Here is a 21,103-nt window from a genome sequence, read left to right as displayed (position 1 = left end):
TCCAAATCGATAAACGATTTCACTTAAATTACTTATCAAAGTGTATTGGAGTCGAATGATCTTCAAAAACTATACTCGAATTCACCTTAGCCTGTTTGCAGTTTTTTTAGATTAATTTTTTTATTTACTCAAAAGGTCCTTTAAAAAACGAATGACGGATGTACAATACGCTCAATACAAAATGACGGATAAACAATACGCTCAATGCAAAATGACGGATACCCAATACGCTCAATGCAAAATTCTCGTAGGAAAAACAAATTTTGAATTTTTTCAATCACGGAGGTAAGAACGAGAAATAATTGTATGAGAATTGTAGTACAGAACGACATGAATAAAATGGAAAGTTTTTAAAAGGAACTTTTGAGTAATAAAAAAAAATAATAAAATTAAACTGCGAACAGGCTGAGGTGAATTCGAGTATACATTGATTTATCTTTCCATTGACATACGATAGAGCCGTATACCCTCTAGGCCAATTAAACTCGAAAACTAAAGCACTTTTCGATACCTGTCCGCAGCACTAACAGACAATGTAAATATTTACATACTTGTGGCATGCGCACTAAACACTCATATGCATATAAATATCGGCAAAATGAATACCGAAGCGTCAGCAGTAGGATGATTCAAATTCGTCAAAATAAAAAACATGGCTCAAACGTGAACACATGAAACTGAGCATAAAAGTACGATATATTTAATAATATAATTGGCATAACTTGCAGTAAAGTCATTGCCTGCAATTTTGAAAGATATTTGCTGATTTGTTCAAGAATATCACATATTTTTAAAGAGTTGTGAAATCGTTTAAGATCTTTCATGTTGAAACAATATAAGAAAATAATTGATGGGTCAGTGTGCTCATTTTTGAAATAACAGCATTTCAAATTTTGGCGGGAAAAGGATATTTCTAGAATTTCCTTGATTTTGTGTCAGTAGGTTATATCTGTCGAAACCCAGAAAAAGTGACAAAAATTTTATTTTAAAACATTCTCAAACAACATTCTAAGGTATGTGTAAAGAAATTATGAAAAGGAAAGTATTGGGTGAATCACTGGACAAAAATTATATGAAATTAAATGGATAAAACCTGAGGAGTCCGAAAATCTGACAAAATGGCTGACGTGAGCCTCAAACATCCTTAAAACTTTCATTTTAATTTTGGCGGAATCCAGCTTACTCCTGCTGCATGGATAAACTACACAAATAACCAATAACGATCATATATACATGAATTTAGTCCATGACCACTTAGTTTCAAGTTTCAAGTTTCAAGTCTCATTTTTTTATTTTCAAAACCCTTAATCAGGGTATGTGAAAATAGTGTGACAAAATATAACGCATGCACATATAAACAAATGTGTAGCAATAATTTTAAGATATATGTAAGACCTATATATTAATATATTGTGAGTTATGACATATGTAAATGAATGATATGACAACCATTTAAGTATAGACCGTATAATTTTACTGAATTTTGCATCTTTGAAAATAACATAAGTGTCATCAGAATTAAACAAAACATGAAAATCTCTTACATTTGGATTGATATAATAGACATGTCTTCATGGTAACATATTTCTCTTCTTTTTTGAAAGGTTACATTGAAACAAATAATGAAACTTATCTAAGATGGAGTTGCAGTCACAAATGTAACATATTTTATCGTCTCATTCTTTTCCCAATAATCTGCCCTTTTCAAATTGGCAGTTTATAATTAATACATCCAAAGTAACATAAAGTTTTCCTGCAATCGACAGGAAGCTCTATCAAATATTCCTTTCAAAACTAAGTTCGCTTTTTGGGATGGTATATTTCCGAAATAACAATAAAGATGACTGCAACGTTTATTAAAGATGTAGAAGCAAGGATCACTTAATCACACAACATTTTTTTTTAATATACACTCCTATTATGTATTGGTAGTTATTTTAGACATGTTCTCATGTTTTTGTATAGTTATTTAACCCCTTATACATATAAATTTAATCAAGATCAGATGATAAAAAAATTAGTTATAAAGTCTCAAAATGTCCGAACACTTTCCTCCTTTTCTCAAAGACTAACGTTATTTAATCAAGAATGTCGAACAACTGTCCTATCACAGAGTTATCTGCCCATTGACAAGTCGATCCAAGTCTAATAGGCCACCAAACTTAAGATCTGTGACACCTTCTTTGGCTAATAACATCATCTTTATATGGTTTATGCCTGGCGTCATTTTCACAAAAATGTCACAAATGTAAGGTTGATCGAAAGTTATGACGTCACAACATTAAATGGCATGGTGACGTCATACTTACCCTCAATTTTACATTAACGACTTGATATGAAATTGACACCTGCCTCTTATTACAATTATATAATTATATAATTTTCGTTTTTACAATATGACATGGTTGCATCTATTAGGATATTGCAATAATTTCTGTGAATATACGTACACATGTAATTGCTAGTTACATTGAAAATTACTTGTGTTTATTTGGACTCATATGTTTTTTTTTATTTTATTTATTTTTTTTCTTTTATTTATTTATTTATTTATTTATTTTTTTGTGTCTTTTTACGCATTTTATTTTTAGTCAAAATTTCCAATCTTATATGTATAATATATTTGTGTGCTCAATTTTAAGCGAGCTAAGTCATTTGAATGAGTTCTTTTTTTAACAAATTACATACTTATAGTTTTTTTTCATTACATCTTGTTACATAGGCAAACAAAAACAAAACTTAAAAACTAAAACTAAATCCATAATATAGTACTTATGGCGTTTATGTCTACAGTTTTTGGCAACATCCCTTCAGCATCTGCGTATGGAGTGTTCATATCACGGCTCATACGTTATGCCAGAGCTTGCCGAAACTAAGCAGACTTTTTGTATCGCGCTAGAATTCTAACAAATTGGCTTCTGGAACAGGGTTATGTTGCTACAATATTAAAGTCATCAGTACAGCAGTTTTATGGTCGTCATTATGAACTCATGGATCGTTACGGTGTATCCATCTACGCCATGAAAACTGATTTGTTCAACGTGCCATAGTAGACTTGACTTTTTATGAGCAAATCGGCTGGTGTTTCTAGAAAAGCAGAGGACGCTTACCCTACCAGTGCACCTGGTCCATGCTCCCAGTTTTCAGTTGAGTCCCAGTTTCTCATTTGCTTTTGTTACTTTGTATGTATGATTTTAGTTACTTTATGTTCTTTGTTGTGTATGTCTGGTCTTTGTCCCTGGATCACATTCTTTTGATTACCGCTATAACCTTGGTTCCCTTGATTACTCTTTACTATGATGTGTTTAGACCATTGCCTTCGGTTTTTCAATTCGATATTTTGATATTACCTTTCATTTATATAGTATGTTCAAAATGTTTTGGGTGACTAAAATTCCTTCATTAGAACGCATTTAGCAAGTTGCTTTTTTTCAGCCACCAGTAATCACGAGTTTACCGAGTGACACCAGTGAATCTGAAGACCTTAGCGTAAAAAAGTTACTACATGCCTTGGTTGTAACCGACACAGCAGGAAGTACAATAACGTGTTCCCTGTCTACGGGTGGGGTGCCGTTTTCTGTTGAGCTAATTACTGGAAGTACAGGTACAACATATGTGTTATTTTGTGTCTCCTGGTGAATCCCCAGTTCCTCACTAATCATCTATTATATATGGCTATTTTAGTATTACAAAGTTTGAATTGCTGTGAACATATCTGATCAGCAAAAGTAAGATCTTGCATATGAATAATATATGCTGAATGAAATTTATTAATAAATAGCAGTGATTTTCCTTATTTTCCCAGTATGAAAAAATCAATGATTCACTCTAAAATAAGTTCGGTAATTTCACTCTCGTACTTTTCCCCACCAAAAAGTCACAACACGAATATCAATCAGCTGTTCACAACATTTTTAATTTAGGTTGAAAATAGCAACGAATAACAGAGGAAATTTATATAATAAATACAATGTATGATAACAAGTTGGTTATCGTGAATCACTTGTGTCAAGAACGCATTATATTTTGGTTGTACAAGTACACTCTTGTCAACTGATTATCGTATCAATATCACGGCTTTTTGTCCACGTATATGCCGTTATTGTTCTCTTCATAGAGACGCCATGCATATTAACAGTATTGTTTATAATAATCAATAGGCGAGAACAAGATAAACAATTCACTATGGCAAGTGAAATAGAACTACGCTTTGATTATTTTAACATAATGTATTCTCGGTTTCATATTGAATTGTGTTAATCGAAGAAAAATCTCTCAATGAAATATAAAATATAGATGTTAGTTACAGTAATATGTAATGTTTGTAATTATGACAAAAAGGCCATATTCAGAAGGTTCTAAGAAAGGGTTCAAACACCCAGTGAATCTATCAACAGAATGTCCTATCTAAGAGAAAATTTATACGATTGTGTAGGCAGTTCATCGTGTCAAGAGAAGACTATACAATATTGACCATGCGGCTTTTACTCATTATGATAAACAGATAGACAAGTCACATCGAAATCTACAGACAATTAATGTATCAATGTTTGTAGACTATGGGATCTACTACGATGCTAGTTCCACCATGGATTACCAGGACCGGAATGCATATGCCTTGACTGTATCTTGTACAGACGATTATGATTCCGTAACTGGGATTTTCACAGTCAATCTCATTCAGAACCAAGTAAGAACTTGATACATAAACAACGTCAATTTTGATTGTAACATTCTTTTTCAGCTTTTTAGAGATAGCGCTTGCACATCAAGTGCTAGAGATCGTAAGTTGGTTTGTCCTTCGCTCCTTTATAACAAACACTTAAAAGTCTGTAGTCCTTATTCCTATACATGACAACGATGTGTCATAAAGCAAAATCTTAACGTTTGGCAGAAGTGATGTGTCTGATATGGTTTTCTCTGAATGACTGCAGAGCTACTTCTGTAAAATCCAGTGCATGTAAGTCTAGTACAAAACAGAATCTGATGAATTGCTCAGGATTATGTTATAATCCTGAAATTGCAAAAATATCTGTTAACGGATGTACGATAGTGTAAACTATCAATAATTAATCAAATAATATCTTTACCAATTATGTCATAAACATTTTGTCCTCAAACGTCCTTTTTACAACTTTTACTTGTTTTAGATTAATTAACACATGTGTGCCCCCTTTCTTTAGCCACCAATAATAAACAGTTTACCTCTGGCAGTAGATGTATCTGAGGATACAAAAGTTGAAACAACTATATACACCGTGAGTGTAACTGACCCGGAGAATGTAGCTGTAGACTGTAATTTGACATCAATTACTCCTTCTGTCACATTTTTCTTCGAAAAAGCAGCTCCAAACTTCAACGGTGGGTAACTAATAAGTTAAAGCAATTGATTTTTTTTTCTTGCTACTCTTGCAACAGATATTGATTAGAAATTTGCTATGTATGAAAGCAAAAACAACTTTAGGACCATTTTAAAAAGTAGCTTTACTTTATATTAACGAAATTGGGAGTGAGAATACTGGATTTATATTTCATATTTTCCATATTTTATTTATATCGAGTGGGGAAAATCGTGGGTTAGAATTAGATCACTCTGAATGTTGTATTTGAGTGTGCTGACATGCCCACCTACATGTTTTTGCGCGAGTCGGTCTAGAACGATGCAAATATCCTATTACCTATTCTACAGTATAATCGTGTTCTTGTGGATTTACTTTCGATTAGTCAAACGTTCACGTGCTGAAAGGCTTGACATATCTATCATAGGACATAAAACAGCAACAACAATCATTTAGTCTATCAATCAATAAGATATAAAAAATATAAATAATTAATGTATTTCTTGTTAAGATTTATCTCATATATCAGTAACATGCTTATAACAAAACTTTTATCAAATTGGTTTTCAAATGTCGAAATGTTGACCGATATTTGTCCATTTTATATATACATTTGACCATAGCAATTTCTTTTAAAACAGAGAGAGATTTCATCTTAGCATCAAGTGCTGCCTTAGACTATGACTCAGTGAGGACGTATAGACTTGACATAACTTGTAGTGATGAAAGACGTTCGGATTCCAATGTTTTCTTCGTCAATATTCTTCGTAACCAGCCTCCGGTATTCGTAAATTTACAAAGTGTGTTGAATAAATATTAAATTGTCTTTTTAGCGACCTGTAAAAACAACATATTCTAAAAGCCAATAAGCATAATTATTTTATTAAGTACAGGCAGTTGTGATATAAGCGGTAAAAGTACATCTAGTGCCTTAATTAAACGAACAGATAAAGTCAACTTAAAAGTCGACTACGATAAACAACCAATTATTTCTGTCACAATTTAGAGTTCACATTAAGAAAAAAAAAAACAGAACACAATTCATTAAACGCCGGGGATAACACAAGTTAAACGCAATATTTGAATACCAATTAAATATAGACACTACCAATACACCATATTTCTTGCTAAACAGTGTACGCATCTGTATTATGGGAAAAACAATACATTCATCTCACACTTAAATCTACCAATTCAAGAACGATTACTCTTGCAAAATGTGAATTTCTTATTGCTATAAGTCTCATCTCAAAAGTCCAACATCCGAACTAGAAACAAAAAACTCGTAGTATCTGTATCGGTTTCTGAATTAGATTGGTGGGTATTTATATGTTCAAATGACCTTCGGAATAGTTCTTTTAAAGACTGCTTCTTCATTCTCACTGATATAAGAAAATATGTAAAACAATTTGTTTAATCATTATTGACCATAGTGTACATGTTAGTACTAATGTAAAAACTGATTTAATTGACAGATTTGAATACATACTAACCTTTTTTTTCTTGATAATGTTATTGTGTACGGGATTTGTGTCGTCTTAATAAAGATTCCAAAGGTTAAAGGTCAGCTATTTGAAAAACCAATACATCACAACGTTGAAAAATCAACTGCTTATGAAGAATTCTGCAACAAGAATTAAAATATAATGAGTTATACTCTTTAGATTTTACTCCTTGTGACATAGCTGATAATATAAATTTTCTTTTGCAGACATAACAACAGTTTCAAGTATAACCTCCTATATCGGCCAGATTGTATTTGATGTTGATGTAACTGACAAGGAGAACGATCAAGTACTATATTCTATGACGTGTGTAACATCTACGAACTGTCCGTTCGAAATTTATCATTGTACGTATATACAAGAACTATGTAAAATGAAACCAGGTTTCCACATTTTAACAAAGCCAATAGACATAATTATTTAAGTAAGTACAGTCAGATGTCATAGAAACGGCTAAAATTACATCTCGTGGATTAAATGAGCAAACAGGTTTAGTCTTTTAAAAGAGACAAAATCATTGTAGTTTTATGACATTAGAATCACTTATTATCTTATTTCAGTTTTGCTGGAAGTAACCTGTCGTGCTAATAGGAAAATTTCAAATATTGCCAAATTTAGTACATAAACAAGTTGTCCTAAGTCTACTTTGATTTAAGACGACATCCCTCTTACAATAAGTGAAACATTTTTCGACAGGGTCTCTGTAGTTTCTAACTTCCTCCAACAAGTTATACCTGCCTCATAGTAGTTCAGTTTGGCTCAGTAGATTTTAATTCGTGCAAGACGATAGTCATACTTACATCTCCTTAGTAAGAAACGAAGATTTACAGTAGCCAGAGCTATCCACCAGTAGTTAAATTTCATCGCTTTTTGAAATCGGATTGAGGCTCGATTAAAAACTGATCAATTCTGGTCATACTGTCTTATGATTTTCGATTAAAAATGCGCATTGGTCTGTTTTTTTTCTTTTGATAACAGCTGGAGAAATCGTCCTGACGAGATCAGTTGAAGGAGAATTTGTACCTGCATATGATTTGTATGTAGTTGTAACAGATGGAAAGAATACAGTTGGTCCTCGGTCCTTAACTGTCCATATTCTCGGTATGATTTATCTTCAAGTATGTATTGAAAAAAACAAGTCACACCTCGACACTTTTTATTGTCATATGATGATGTGTATAAGAGTGTTATAGATTATGGCTTTTCAAGCGACCTTGGTTTTTGCCATGGATTTTTTGGCATTTGTGTCAATGAAAATCTTTAGAAATAAGAAAGATATCTATTGATATGATACCGGTCAGTAAAATGTCGAGGATAGCGTTACTGTCGTATGGCAAAACCTTTAGTCATGTTATTGAATGTGTTTCAGCGTTCCTTGTTATTACTCCGACATCAGACAAAAGCCCTATAAAGTTAACAGATTGGAATTTGCTTAAAATTCCTGACAGCATTCAATATTTTCCCCTAAATTATGTATTCTTTATAAAAGCTAACATGCATTTTTTCTGAGAATTGTTGACACAATCGGTCTTTTTCAGATATAAACTATGTACCAGTGATAACAAACCTACCGTTACCGTCCCCTTTGGTGGTGTCAGAAAACGCTGCTTCCGGTCTAAGTGTATTCCAGGTGTCGGTGCAAGACAACGATAATGGTGACACGCATTCGTATATAATGACGTCATCACCCAGCTCAGGAATGTTGTACTTTGAAGTAGATGCATCGTGTAAGAATTCGAATAATATTCATTCATTCATGTATTCATAAAAATTGCTGTCTAGTGAAGATATGTGTGCACACATTATTGGGGAAAAAGTACAATTTAAAAGAATTATGTAAGCTTGCTATCATTATCATTGCTTTGAAAATGCACTAAGAAGTTATAGGGATTTAGTGTCGGCTACGATCTGTTTCATTTAGATGCTCAAAAACCTGAATAACCTAAAATCGTTCTGTTGGAAGGGGCGAATTTCGGGGGAAAAAACGAATATGTAGAATTTGAAGTAATCGCTTGAACTTATGTCGCAGAGGAGATGTCTTGTGTATATCATTGGTCGATACATCAGCAATAAACAACATAGCGTCGTATTATAAACAAAGTCAAATGTTATTTGAGTAGTAATAGCAAACAGTCACATCCTAACTACTAACGGCATTTCATAAAAAAAATCATTTCCGACAGAAAGATTTTGAGCCATTCATGTTTTGAAAGAGAAAACGCTACGTCCCTCGTAGGCAAAATATAAATTCATATTAGTTTTCATTAAGTAAATGTAGATATCCATGGTTTGCTTGCTTTTCAATGAAGCTTTGATTCCGCATACTTATGGTACAAATCATATCAATTTATAGCTGGTCTCATTCGTACGACTTCAACAAACACCATAAACTATGAGGATATATCGCCGACGACAGGCTTTAACTTTACGGTGACGGTAACAGATACGAAAGATTCGGCGTCCAAGGATCTTGAAATTACAATAGCAGATGTAAATGAGCCTCCAATATTCACCAAAACTTCGTATGTGCTTGCAACCGACGAAGGAGCAGTAAGTTCATGTGTGCATAGTATTATAGTTAACACAGTTAACATGCGGTGTTGACAGACGTCAGCGAAAAGAAGGGGTTCGAATACCGCTGAGGGAGTGACAAAATTTGCATCGCAAATTTACAACCCTGCATCGATTCTAGAGTTGAGGTGTAGCTTAGATTTGATATTTGATATATATATATACTAGCAAGTATGTTGGTAGAGTTGCCTTATCCCATTATACTTCTTATATGTATTATGAACTTGGTGTGGCTGTATTTGTATAATGTTGCAGATCCTCCACTGTCTTACCCGATACAATCAGAGGTTGTCCTATTCAGTTAAATCATGTGCTAAGGTTCGAGTCCCGCTGAGGGAGCGACCAAATTTGCATCGCAAATTTACAACATTGTATCGCTTTGGGGTGTAGCTTATATATCTATAAAGCCTATCAATATGTAAGTCTAAAGGACTGTACAATGATACTGATAAAGATGTTATAAGCAGATATAAACGAACAAACTTTTCAGGCAACTTATGACCTTCTTCAGTTCTAGACTTAAACTGAGTGTGTAAAGTAGTAAATAACATGACTACAACTCACTACCTTGCAAGGAGGGACCTTGCAAAAAGGTGCTAACTTCCAAACGTCAACATTTCAGGTTACCCAACCACGATCTCAAGGATTTCAACAAAGTGAAAATCCTTATCGTAGAACAGAGTAAGATCTGGAGCGATCCACAGAGGTTGAAATGGGAAGGGGTTTTGATAAAAACTCCATGCTTTACATCCACAAGTAATAAATAAAAAAAACATAAGGTCTTCCATGCTTGTTTATAGTGTTTGTTAATGTTTCTAGTCGAATTTTTTTACTTAAATGTTATCAAATCTTACCAACAATTACAGTGAGTTTACTGTGACATTCGACCATTTTTAAACTTGAATAGCCTAAATTAAATACCAGTTTTGCTAATGATTTCATTTATTTAGAAAGTAACACATATTAAATATTAATTACTTATTAAATATCCAAAACCCTTCCCGTCTATTTAATAAGTAACAATAGAGCTTAAATTATGTGGTCATTCAAAAGGACACCTTCACTCATGCATTTAAACAGTTGTAGAACAATTTTACCGTCACATTGAAAATTATTTCCTGTTAGGAGTTTCAGTAAGTGACAAAAGGCATGTGAAAGAAAAAAAACAACTCTCAGTGTTCAAATAACAATATTCTGTTTTCTCAATATTTACAGTTTTTTAGAAGTTAAATGTCATCATGGTCTTAAAAGAAAATAAGTCATGATACACTCTGGATAATGTGACAATATCTTGCAAATTTTATTTCATCCAATAAAAGAAGTGTTATACATTTTTTATTTCACATTAGCTACATCTAATGGACATTTCCAAAATCTTTTAGATAAATTACTTCTGGCTATATATGACATGTAAGGTCAAATAAACTTATTTAGTTGATTCTCATTCCCTCCCAGCCCTAAAACAATGTGGACAGGAATTTCAAAATCAGGACTTTTTCTGCAGCAGTTTCTAGTATTGTGATACTATAACACACAAATCTCTCGTATCTAGGCGACTAAGACTTATTCCACTTTCATTCCAAAGTTCTGAGGATCTCAAGTTTTTTTACTGGAAGTTGACAACCACCAAATTTTTTTCATGTAGGTAAGAATTTTCTACTTTGTTGGTACAAATCACCTCCTTTCAGCTGTTTAACTGCTTGAATGCAGATGTCTATTTAAATGACCATAGAAATAAAACTCCGTTGTTACTAATTCAACAAAGGATATTACTTAGCAAAAATGCCTTCCATTCCATTTCAACAAGGTCAGAAAAAAGATATAAATTCATTTGTAACTTTGCCTCGAAAATTATATATTCTTTATTTGTACATTTAATTGATGTTTAATGTCGAATTTTACATATTATTTAGGCAGGTACTGTACTAGCAGATCCGGGATATCTTTACACTGACGAAGACCCGGGGGACACACATAGGTTTTCTATGGTTTGTGCATCAAATGCTGGCTATTTTTCAATAACACCTTCCAATGGTCTAATCACTCTAACAACGGATCTGGATGTAGATGGTGCTGGTCTGCCAACGTCATTCACTTGTTCAGTGACGATTTCTGACGGCAGTTTGACCGACACGGCTAGTTTGACCATTAATGTTAACAACATCAATGACAATACACCTGCGTTTTCTAGCAATCTGTATACATATTACGTTAATATTAACACAGCCGTCAATTCTGTATTCGGATCTGCAGTAGCTACAGATGGTGATATTGGATCATTTGGTAGGCAACTAGTATTTTACTGTATAGAGTGTTAACCCAATCCTGGTGTTCAAGCAATTAAGCCTCCAATAAAAAATTAGAACAAAATTTATGGACATATTTTGTTTTTACACACGTAGCTTGATTTGAATTGAATATCGAAAAAAATAGTATGATTGTAAATGCTGACCTACTTAATGGGTGAATAACAAGGGTTATCGCCCGCCATTATTGCAACAAACGCACAAGCCGCTGTTCTTAGTTACAAAACATAAGTCAAAAATTGTAATTGCACTGGTATTGCTTGCACAAATAAAACAACTATAGGACAAATTTTGCAATATTGGTCACAAATATCTTAAAAATGAACATTTACTTAAACAGACAAACATTGTGAACCACAGAGGTATTTTTAGCGTTAATCTAATATCTAAATGAAAACTCTTAAACTATAATTGTTAACGTCACCTGTATCAGTGTAAATGAAAGCCTATAAGCATTACTCATCTTAAATTATGTTTACTTAGTTAACTTCATAAATTATTCAATCATTGTACATTATTCTAAGTTGTATCATGTGTACATAGGTACTTTCACGTATAGCATCGATCAAGCCTCCCTTGGAACTGAAACATTTGGTATCCAGTCAAACGGGGATGTTTACCTGAAAACATCATTGACTTCTTATGGATATGGCCATAGCCTTAAATTCAGGGTTTTAGCAACTGATACCGGAAGTCGTCAGGGAACAGCAACAATATTTGTCGTGATTCCACAAACCACAACTACAACCACCACTACAACGGACCGACCTATCACATTTATGGAATATCCTCAAAACATGGCTTGGTTGATTGTGGCTTGTGTACTTGGAGTCGTTATAGTATTTTTACCTTGCTTCATGCTATACCAGACGGGAGGAACTTGCATTTGGGAAGGAAGGTTTGTTATACATTTTTACAGAAGTTCATTTAATTTTAACTTAACTCACTCACTGTACAGAAATTGAAAATTCTTGGTTTCAGTTGACAGTCATTGTGTGAAAAATTATCAAGTTAATCACTGTAATCATAACACCAATATATTACAGTGGTGAAATTAATGGTTTTTTTATACCTTAGTATTCGTGTATTTTTGAAATGAATTTTTATTGAATCCCGAAATTATTGTTTTTATAATAACCTAATCACTACTAAATATACACAATAAAGATAGAAAAACACTATGGATTATATATTAAAAGACCCTTCCAAACAAAAGTTTGCTAGAATGATTTATTACCACCTTCAGATATTTGGTTGATGTTCTGGCTCTTAACAACGAAGACTTCACTGTGTATAGTTTAGATATTAATCCTGCCGAACTATCTTGGAATTAAAGCAAATATTGATAACAAACAATGAACGTTTTGTGATCATAGTATTCATTTGTAATCATAGTATTCATTTGTAATCATAGTATTCATATCAATAATGGTAAACTTAATACTAAAGGATGATTTTTATTCCCTATTGTTTACTCTCCGATTTTAGATGGCGACGTCGCCTTGTCACCATCACACGGTGTATACATATCACAATATGTTCGATTTGCTCGTATTTGCACGAATGTTTCGGTTTTTAACGTAATATATCTTTATATTACCGAGAAATTACTTCATCAAGGTTTTCGATATCACATGTACATGCTCGTAAAAACATTCAAATCATTCTAAAAAAGTACACATTAATACGTTCGGTTATATCCCATCCCATATTTTATTTCAATATTCTTCATAACTCACGGAAAGCTCAATACTCACCTAATAAGTTGACTAAACCATTGAACAGATAAGTAGTATAGTTTTGATATTGTTGTTAAATCGTTAAATATAGAGTTCTTTGGTATTAACATCGATTTGCTCAAAGGGTATTTAAAAAGAAACTAACACACAATATTCAAAAACAGTTTTTGGCATAACATGGGTTGTGTTCTTAATATATGACTTATGATGTACAGCGATCTCTTCCTCGCGTGGGAAGAATTTGGATTGGTATCATTTTTGTAGGTTTAAATTAGTTTAGTGGTCCTTTAGTTGTACATTGGTTTCACGTATGTTCAGTATAAACAAGGGACTAAGGCATTTTTGAACTGATTTTTAGGCATGTTTTACGTGTTATATTTTTTTCACAGTTGCCAGTTTTAAAATAGGTATCACATTTGTTTGGGGACAGCTACAGCCTGCCTAGTGGGATGAGGGTTTCCTCTTCGATTAAAGAAACATGGGTGGCCTTGAGCGAACATTTTTCATCCCGGTGGCGTTGTCTCGCGACATATATACCATACCCATCCTCCTTTTATGTATCTTCTGCTATATGCGAAACACATTATAACTTAAAACGTCATTATTTTTAGACCACTAGGATCACGCGGGGAATATCACATAAATGGTATGTATACATTTAAACAAATCAAGATTTTCTATCTGTGGTGAACGAAAGTGTAAGTTTACGATTTTTACAAGTGGGGTTCTAATGATTTATTCATATACCAATTACATCGTACAAATTTGTTTTACTATACAACGAACCATAGTGGAGAAATTGACATTTTGCATTCGCAAGGTTTCCGTCAATTGTATGATTGTGACATCACATGCGAACTGGAAGTACTGATGTCTAAAGACCAATAAATAAGTTTTACAATGTATGACCAATGTGGTCGGAAAATAGAAAAGCTCGTATGAATTCAATTTATTTAGTTGCAACACTATTTCATATTAAAAAGACCATATACCTGTTATTGTAGGTTTAAGAAAATAATGTAATAATTAAACTGTTTTACAATAAATATGTCACGGTTACAAAAAATATTTTCTTCAAGTAGCAAGTTTTTAATATAACCACAAGTCCAGTTTGTCAATCGACAGAACCGTCATGATATCAATTTACCTGGTGACACCTGCACCGAGACACAGTTAATTATATTGTATGTTAGAACTGTCAAATTTGCCAAGCAAATATTTGGTCGTTCCTTCCGCGGGACTCGAACTCGTACCGCTGTGACATCTATGGCAACACCGCCTGCACTAAATCCAGCGCCCTAGACTACTCGGCCAGCTAGGCTATATTTTTTATATAGCCTAGCTGGCCGAGTGGTCTAGGGCGCTGGACTTAGTGCAGGCGGTGTTGCCATAGATGTCACAGCGGTACGAGTCCCGCGGAGGGAACGACCAAAAATTTGCTTGGCAAATTTGACAGTTCTAACATCGTTGGGAATTTTTCAGACCCTTCTATAAGTTTACGTTATCTTCCCTGTATCAATTTGATCCGATGGAGCAGTGAAGCGAGTCATCACATTCTGAGACGTTTTATAATATTGATTTGTTGTGACATGCATCATTCATTTGATCCTCTATCCTACATAATAACACCTAGATGAACTGTCCCGTGATACCATACATCGTGTACTAAGTTACAGCCCTAGATTAATCCTACGAGGAGGAATGACCCGGCCAGCGAAAGCTATAATTTTTATATAGCTAAGCTGGCCGAGTGGTCTAGGGCGCTGGACTTAGTGCAGGCGGTGTTGCCATAGATGTCACAGCGGTACGAGTTCGAGTCCCGCGGAAGGAACGACCAAACATTTGCTTTGCAAATTTGACAGTTCTAACATCGTTGGGAATTTTTCAGACCCATATATATATATATATATATATATATATATATACAACGTCTCAGAATGTGACGACTCCATTCGCTACACTGCTCCATCGGATCAAATTGATACAGGGAAGATAACGTAAACTTATATAGCCTAGCTGGCTGAGTTGTCTAGGGAGTTGGACTTTGTGCAGGCGGTGTTGCCATGGTTGTCACAGCGGTACGAGTTCGACTCCCGCGGAGGGAACTACCATCGTTGGGAATTTTTCAGACCCTTATATATATATATATATATATATATATATATATATATATATATATATATATATTCCACAATAACATATTAAGGATGAGACTGGTCCAAAAATTGATAATGAATTATCAATGCTGGCCTTACTTATCTCTGTGTTCCGAAACTTAACATGGAAATTTGGAACCCTTAAGGACAAGCTGGTCGAAGTAGATACCTTGCCTTACAAGAAATTTAAAAATATTTAGTTTTTGGCGTGATGCCTATTGTATATATGGCAGATAGGTTTGCAAAAAGAAGTCAATTGGCACTTTTTAGGGAGGAATGATTTGAATAATTTGACAGATACTTTTAGCCTTATAGGCCAGGCTATTATGCTTCCTTCTAATATGAGGAGATCTCAGATAAAGCAAATTCAAATGATGCCAAATTTAAATGGATTTTACAGCAAGATCTGTTAAAATGGCATAACCATCACAGACAATTTGTATGAGACGATTAACTTAGCAAGCTAAAAGAAATGGGGGTGTTAATAAATATCCTATTGTTAAACTTCTGTTGTTATTGTACTTAGAAATATGAAAATCCCTGCTAATCGGTATGTGCTACATGTCCAAGGAGGACTAATAAACTAGAAACGGCCTGTCCCAAGGAGACGAGGACAGGAAAACAGATATTTAGGCCTCAGAGAAGGTTACCGCCCTCGTCAAAAAATTGCCACTAATCGGATTTCCTGTGCTTAAGAATGTCTAAAAAAAGATATTAGTTCGATGACCTCATTAAATCAGATTTATATACTACATGTTAAGGTGGGGACTTTTGATTAGTGGCCTACTTAGACATGGTTATATTTGTTAATTTCTTCCTTGATATCTTTTTCTGCCAGTCTACCAAGACACAAAGTTATCCATACGCAGCCACGCTCAGAGTGTTTCCGTGGAAAGTAAGACTTGATTGCATTTGTTGTATCAGGGAACTCCTTTAGGATAAAAGAATTCTGGACTTTGATTCCAAACTTTATGCCACCGATGGAGGTCTTCAACAACAAAATAGTACCAGTTGTGTTGAAAAAAAAAAACAGATTTCTTTGTTTTTATATGGAAAATTAATCCAGTCCACCCCTTTCAAATTGTTGGAATAAACTTTTTACATCTTTGATGCGCCTAAGTGTATCACATTTTGTGTTTAATATATGCACAAGTCTTTTTCTGAGTTTCTTATTTATTTTGGTGTTATATGGTTTATAAATATATGTTAGTTTCAATGGTATTGAAAGGTTACTTTAATACTATGGCTGTTAAACGTAACCAATTTGTTACTAGGGATGTGTCAAATGTTTTAGATTTTTTATCTACTCTTTATCCCTTAGCAGATCTATCCTTGACATTGTTGACTTTAAAACTTATTGCTTTGGTTGCCCTAACTAAAGATTCTAAAGCTCAGATTTTATCAGCTCTTGATATTTCCTTGTTAATTAAGTTTGATGACAGATATGTTTTTTTCAGATTGCTCAGCTTTTTAAAACTTCTAAACAAGGTGTTTTAGTATCTGCTTGTCATCTTTATAAATTTAAAAGAAAACAATTATGTAAAATTCATACTCTTCATGAGTATTTGACTTGTACTTCGTTGAAATGAAACCCCTCGAACTATCCATTTCCTTCAAAATTGTTACTACATGTACTTGAACTTTATCTAGATGGTTCCATTTAGTTTTCTCTTTGACTGGGAAAAATTATTCTTTGTTCTTAGCACACTCTAAAGCTTTTTTTAAGTTCGGTGTTTCTATTTTCATTATGAGATGGGCTTGAATATTATAATGTTTGTTTCTGTAACTCCAACTCTTTTATTTCTATTTTTGTTTGGTATTTGTTTAATTTGTTTATTGGTTATATACCCTTTCCATTATTGGTTACAGATGTTTTAGTAGCGACGTGATTACTTATTAGATTTTTCATTGATTTTCCCTCCAAAAATAATAAAGACTGGCTGGTACAAACTTTCTTTAAATAATATAGAAAGCACATGGAGCTTTGGTCATTACGGATCTAGGGTCATTGTTTGAGCATCGTGTTCATTATGATAATGTCCGTCATCCTTCACATCTCGACGCTATACTTGGATGAAGCAACATTTTTGTTTAGAAGATCTTCAATGATGTTTTTAACATACAAATACAAATTGATGTCCTTCCTTGACACTGAAAAGCTTCCCCCTAAAATGAGCAGATATTTTCTAATTGATAGTGATGTTAAAGAGTAGAACTTATTATTGCTGTCATTGAATCAATACTCAATAAACGGTTTAGTATTCAAGTGTTAGTCGTTATAAATATCATAGAGGAGGTGAAATATGCATATCTAAACCCCACTTTATCAGTACGTTTCTAATTCAAAAAGAGCCAAAATTTACAAAACTTGTGTGCGCATGAGCAATCAAGGGAACCAAAATATAATCAAAAGATTGTAATCCAGGGACAAAGACCAGACAAGGAAAACAGACATACACAATAAGAACATAAAATAACCAAAATAATAAGTACAAATCACCTCTGGCCCCGTGCAGGTCTGGGTGTCAAAAGAATAGGCCTGCATCAGCGTTAGGACTATGATAGAGTTCAAATATGACGTATACAGATCGAAATACATCGTTTGGAATTTTTGCACCTCGTATCAACTCTACTGCTGACAGTGTCTTACTTTTATATTGATTGGTACTCAATACATATAATTAAACCCTTGAAAAAAGAAAAAAAAACGATCATTTTTCTTGGTAAAGATAACTAATTCAAAAGACACTCTACAATTCGAATGGACAACATATTGCTCTTGCATGTTTATCTCTTGGTGTTTACCCTCTACAACACCCATAAATTTTATTATGTGTCAAAATTTCAGGCAGAAATGAAGAAAGTAAGCCGAAGAATGCACAGAAAGGACGAGACTGGAATCCTTGGAAATGGCATCAACGACGGTAAAACTGTCGAGAATATCAACTTATTTGTTACTTCTAGTGTGATGGAAGATGCCGTGTCGTTTTGACTATAATCACTGATATATTTTAATTTGTTTGTCTTTTTTATGATATCAGAAGTTCGAATTACTCCAGCATTTTAGAAACTATAGAAGCAATTGTTACAATTTGATTTTGGGGTTTTGTTTTTTTTGTTTTGTTTTTTTTTAATTTGTTTGTTTTTTATTTTGAATTGTTTTTGTATTACATTGTATTTAAGTTCATTCATATGTTTGTTTTGATTTCAGCAATAATTATGTTTCTTAGTGTTAGTAAGGTTTTTTATTTATCATTCCTACAACTCACAGCTATGTTTCAGTAGTTGCATAAAGAAAACTTTCTCAGTGTTAAACAGAAATCATTTTCAGTTCGTATTTTTTAGTTTTTCATTGCTACACGATTGCCATCAAGTCCTACTATTATTTGCAAAACACTAAAAACAGTCTGACCTCTCACTCGTTAAGGTCAAGAATATCTTCATGTAGTTAAATCTAATAAATAATTGATTTAATATTAGTCAATTGAAATCTATAACACGACAGCTTACTCTTGGTTGAAAGGCAATCGGAAATTGTTTAGGAATATCGTATTTTTACACATTTAATATACGTTTACCTTATATGAAATTACCATATTTTAGTCAGGAGTTGAAATACCTCTTGATTGTAATATTATAGGAAGGTATATTATTAGTTTTGTTAAGTTGCAAGAATTTTTTTCATTTATTTATCTTTTTATTTATTGTCTGTAAATTTTTTAATCAATTGTGTACATTTTATATTGTACAAGTTATCTCTTGAAATAAAATAGTATACTTAAATGATGGCACCGATTTCATTATAACCCGTGCAATAAATCTAGATAGCAAAATTATTTCCTTGTACAATTTTCTCAGTGCAAATACAATAATTTGTACAAGGACATAAAGTCGGAGTTCCCAGCTCGAAATTTCGCTTTACTTATACTGATGTTAGTGAAAGTGAATATATGTTATATCTTAAATGAAGTGACTTTCTTGGTCGTCTGGTTAACATTTCTTTTTCCTTAAAGAAATTAAGATTCGAGCGGAAATAAAAGGCATATATCTCAAGGATAAACACATGACAGGGAAAACAGACACCAAAAGAATAAAGAACATGAAATAACTCAAATAACAAAGAAACAAGTTTTCATTTTCAATTTGTGTGATACTTGACTTATTACTAGGAACAGGATGTAAGGGATCATTTCAAAAGAGTCTTAAAAGAGGGATGTAAATAATAAATAATCTCAACCATCCTTAGGCTATTCCACCTTATTGACAACAACAATCTAGAGAGAGAAGCCGAAAACTCTTAGCTTCACAATTCAGAGGATTTATTTATAAAATTACTCTGTTAGGCAACCCTGAGGAATATATGACTACACCTCTGCTCATACATAGAAAATAATAATTGTCATAAAATGTATTATTGTGTTCAATGATAAAGCTTAGTGCAATGTATCATTAATTAGGTAATTTCAGAAGAAAGTTTAGACAAAGTTCACCCCTACCGAAGCACCTGGTCTATGCTCCCAGTTGTTAGTGGAGTCCGGGTTACTTATTTACTTATGTTTCCATGTGTGTGTTCATGAGGTTGTTTCACTATTTATTATTGTATTTTCTTCTGAATTCTTTATATATAGTTTTCATTTTTCCATTCGAATCATGTTTCCTTGTTTTCCTTTTCCATATTACACACACTACTGTTTCAGTATCTTAATACTTTTATTCTCAAGACACAAAATACACTGTAATGTTACTATCTGCTAGCGCTATTTGTGAAACTTGAAATAAAACATGAATTGTAAAGCACACAAACGAACACAATACAATTATGATTAAACAAACCAAGTAACAAACAAGGGTGTGACATTGTTTTTGTTATGATAAAAAAAAAGAACACATAAATCAAAATATGATGTACACTTTCTTGGTTTGACAAACGTTACCGGTGGTGCACTTGATACCATTTCCACGGATTCCAGCCAGCCCCTACTTGTCCATTTCTTGGTTTGTTGTCCGTTGGTTTCTCTGTAAACCACGAGAAAAATAACTTATGAACAGCTTTCCAGACGAAATTAACTGTGTAACACAAAAAAAACAAAATTTGAAGCATGAACTACAATTAAACTCAGTATGAACTCTGCTAACCACAAGAAAGAAAACCTTTTATGTTAACGTCGAGGACCACACATCATTATATGAACAGTATTCCACAAGATACAAAAACAATGTAACACACAGTTGGTATGTCGTAGTTAAAGTTTAACTACTCTTTGGATTGTAATAGAAAAGGAACAGATATGGTGAAACGCAACAAATGCACCATCGTATAACCCCTGTAAAAATAGTAAATACTTGCAGAGATCACCATAATGTTTCCATTAGTGTAACCATACATCCAAATAAGCTCTAGAAGGTCCCGACAACAAAAGTTCAACAGAACGTTTCAATATAAAATTGTGATTGAAGTTTCAATGTGGTAGGTTTTTCCCAAAAATA

General features: G+C 33.2%; 2 protein-coding genes across 2 annotated transcripts in view; one reads left to right on the top strand and one right to left on the bottom strand.

The window, feature by feature from the left end:
• Window positions 1-19,369, top strand: part of LOC148609652 (cadherin EGF LAG seven-pass G-type receptor 1-like) — a 47,396-nt gene extending 28,027 nt beyond the window's left edge. The window contains exons 8-19 of the mRNA XM_088541904.1: window positions 3,436-3,604; window positions 4,557-4,690; window positions 5,184-5,361; window positions 5,981-6,139; window positions 7,051-7,191; window positions 7,823-7,945; window positions 8,383-8,571; window positions 9,198-9,394; window positions 11,329-11,698; window positions 12,265-12,619; window positions 14,072-14,106; window positions 18,465-19,369. Coding sequence (XP_088398030.1) covers window positions 3,436-3,604; window positions 4,557-4,690; window positions 5,184-5,361; window positions 5,981-6,139; window positions 7,051-7,191; window positions 7,823-7,945; window positions 8,383-8,571; window positions 9,198-9,394; window positions 11,329-11,698; window positions 12,265-12,619; window positions 14,072-14,106; window positions 18,465-18,544 — 2,130 coding nt within the window. The 3' untranslated portion in view covers window positions 18,545-19,369. The remainder of the gene's footprint in view (window positions 1-3,435; window positions 3,605-4,556; window positions 4,691-5,183; window positions 5,362-5,980; window positions 6,140-7,050; window positions 7,192-7,822; window positions 7,946-8,382; window positions 8,572-9,197; window positions 9,395-11,328; window positions 11,699-12,264; window positions 12,620-14,071; window positions 14,107-18,464) is intronic.
• A 944-nt stretch (window positions 19,370-20,313) lies between these two features.
• LOC148609651 (protocadherin Fat 1-like) overlaps window positions 20,314-21,103 on the bottom strand; it is a 28,272-nt gene continuing 27,482 nt past the window's right edge. Inside the window, exon 19 of the mRNA XM_088541449.1 lies at window positions 20,314-20,632. Within this exon, the coding sequence (XP_088397575.1) occupies window positions 20,547-20,632 (86 nt within the window). The 3' untranslated portion in view covers window positions 20,314-20,546. The remainder of the gene's footprint in view (window positions 20,633-21,103) is intronic.

This window comes from Perna viridis, chromosome 8 (genome assembly GCF_037379345.1).
Source record: "Perna viridis isolate PV_CMFRI_1.1 ecotype Kerala chromosome 8, ASM3737934v1, whole genome shotgun sequence".
In the NCBI taxonomy this organism is placed as follows: domain Eukaryota; kingdom Metazoa; phylum Mollusca; class Bivalvia; order Mytilida; family Mytilidae; genus Perna; species Perna viridis.
Note: the sequence above shows the minus strand (reverse complement) of the source record. Positions and strands in the feature narration are given on the sequence as shown.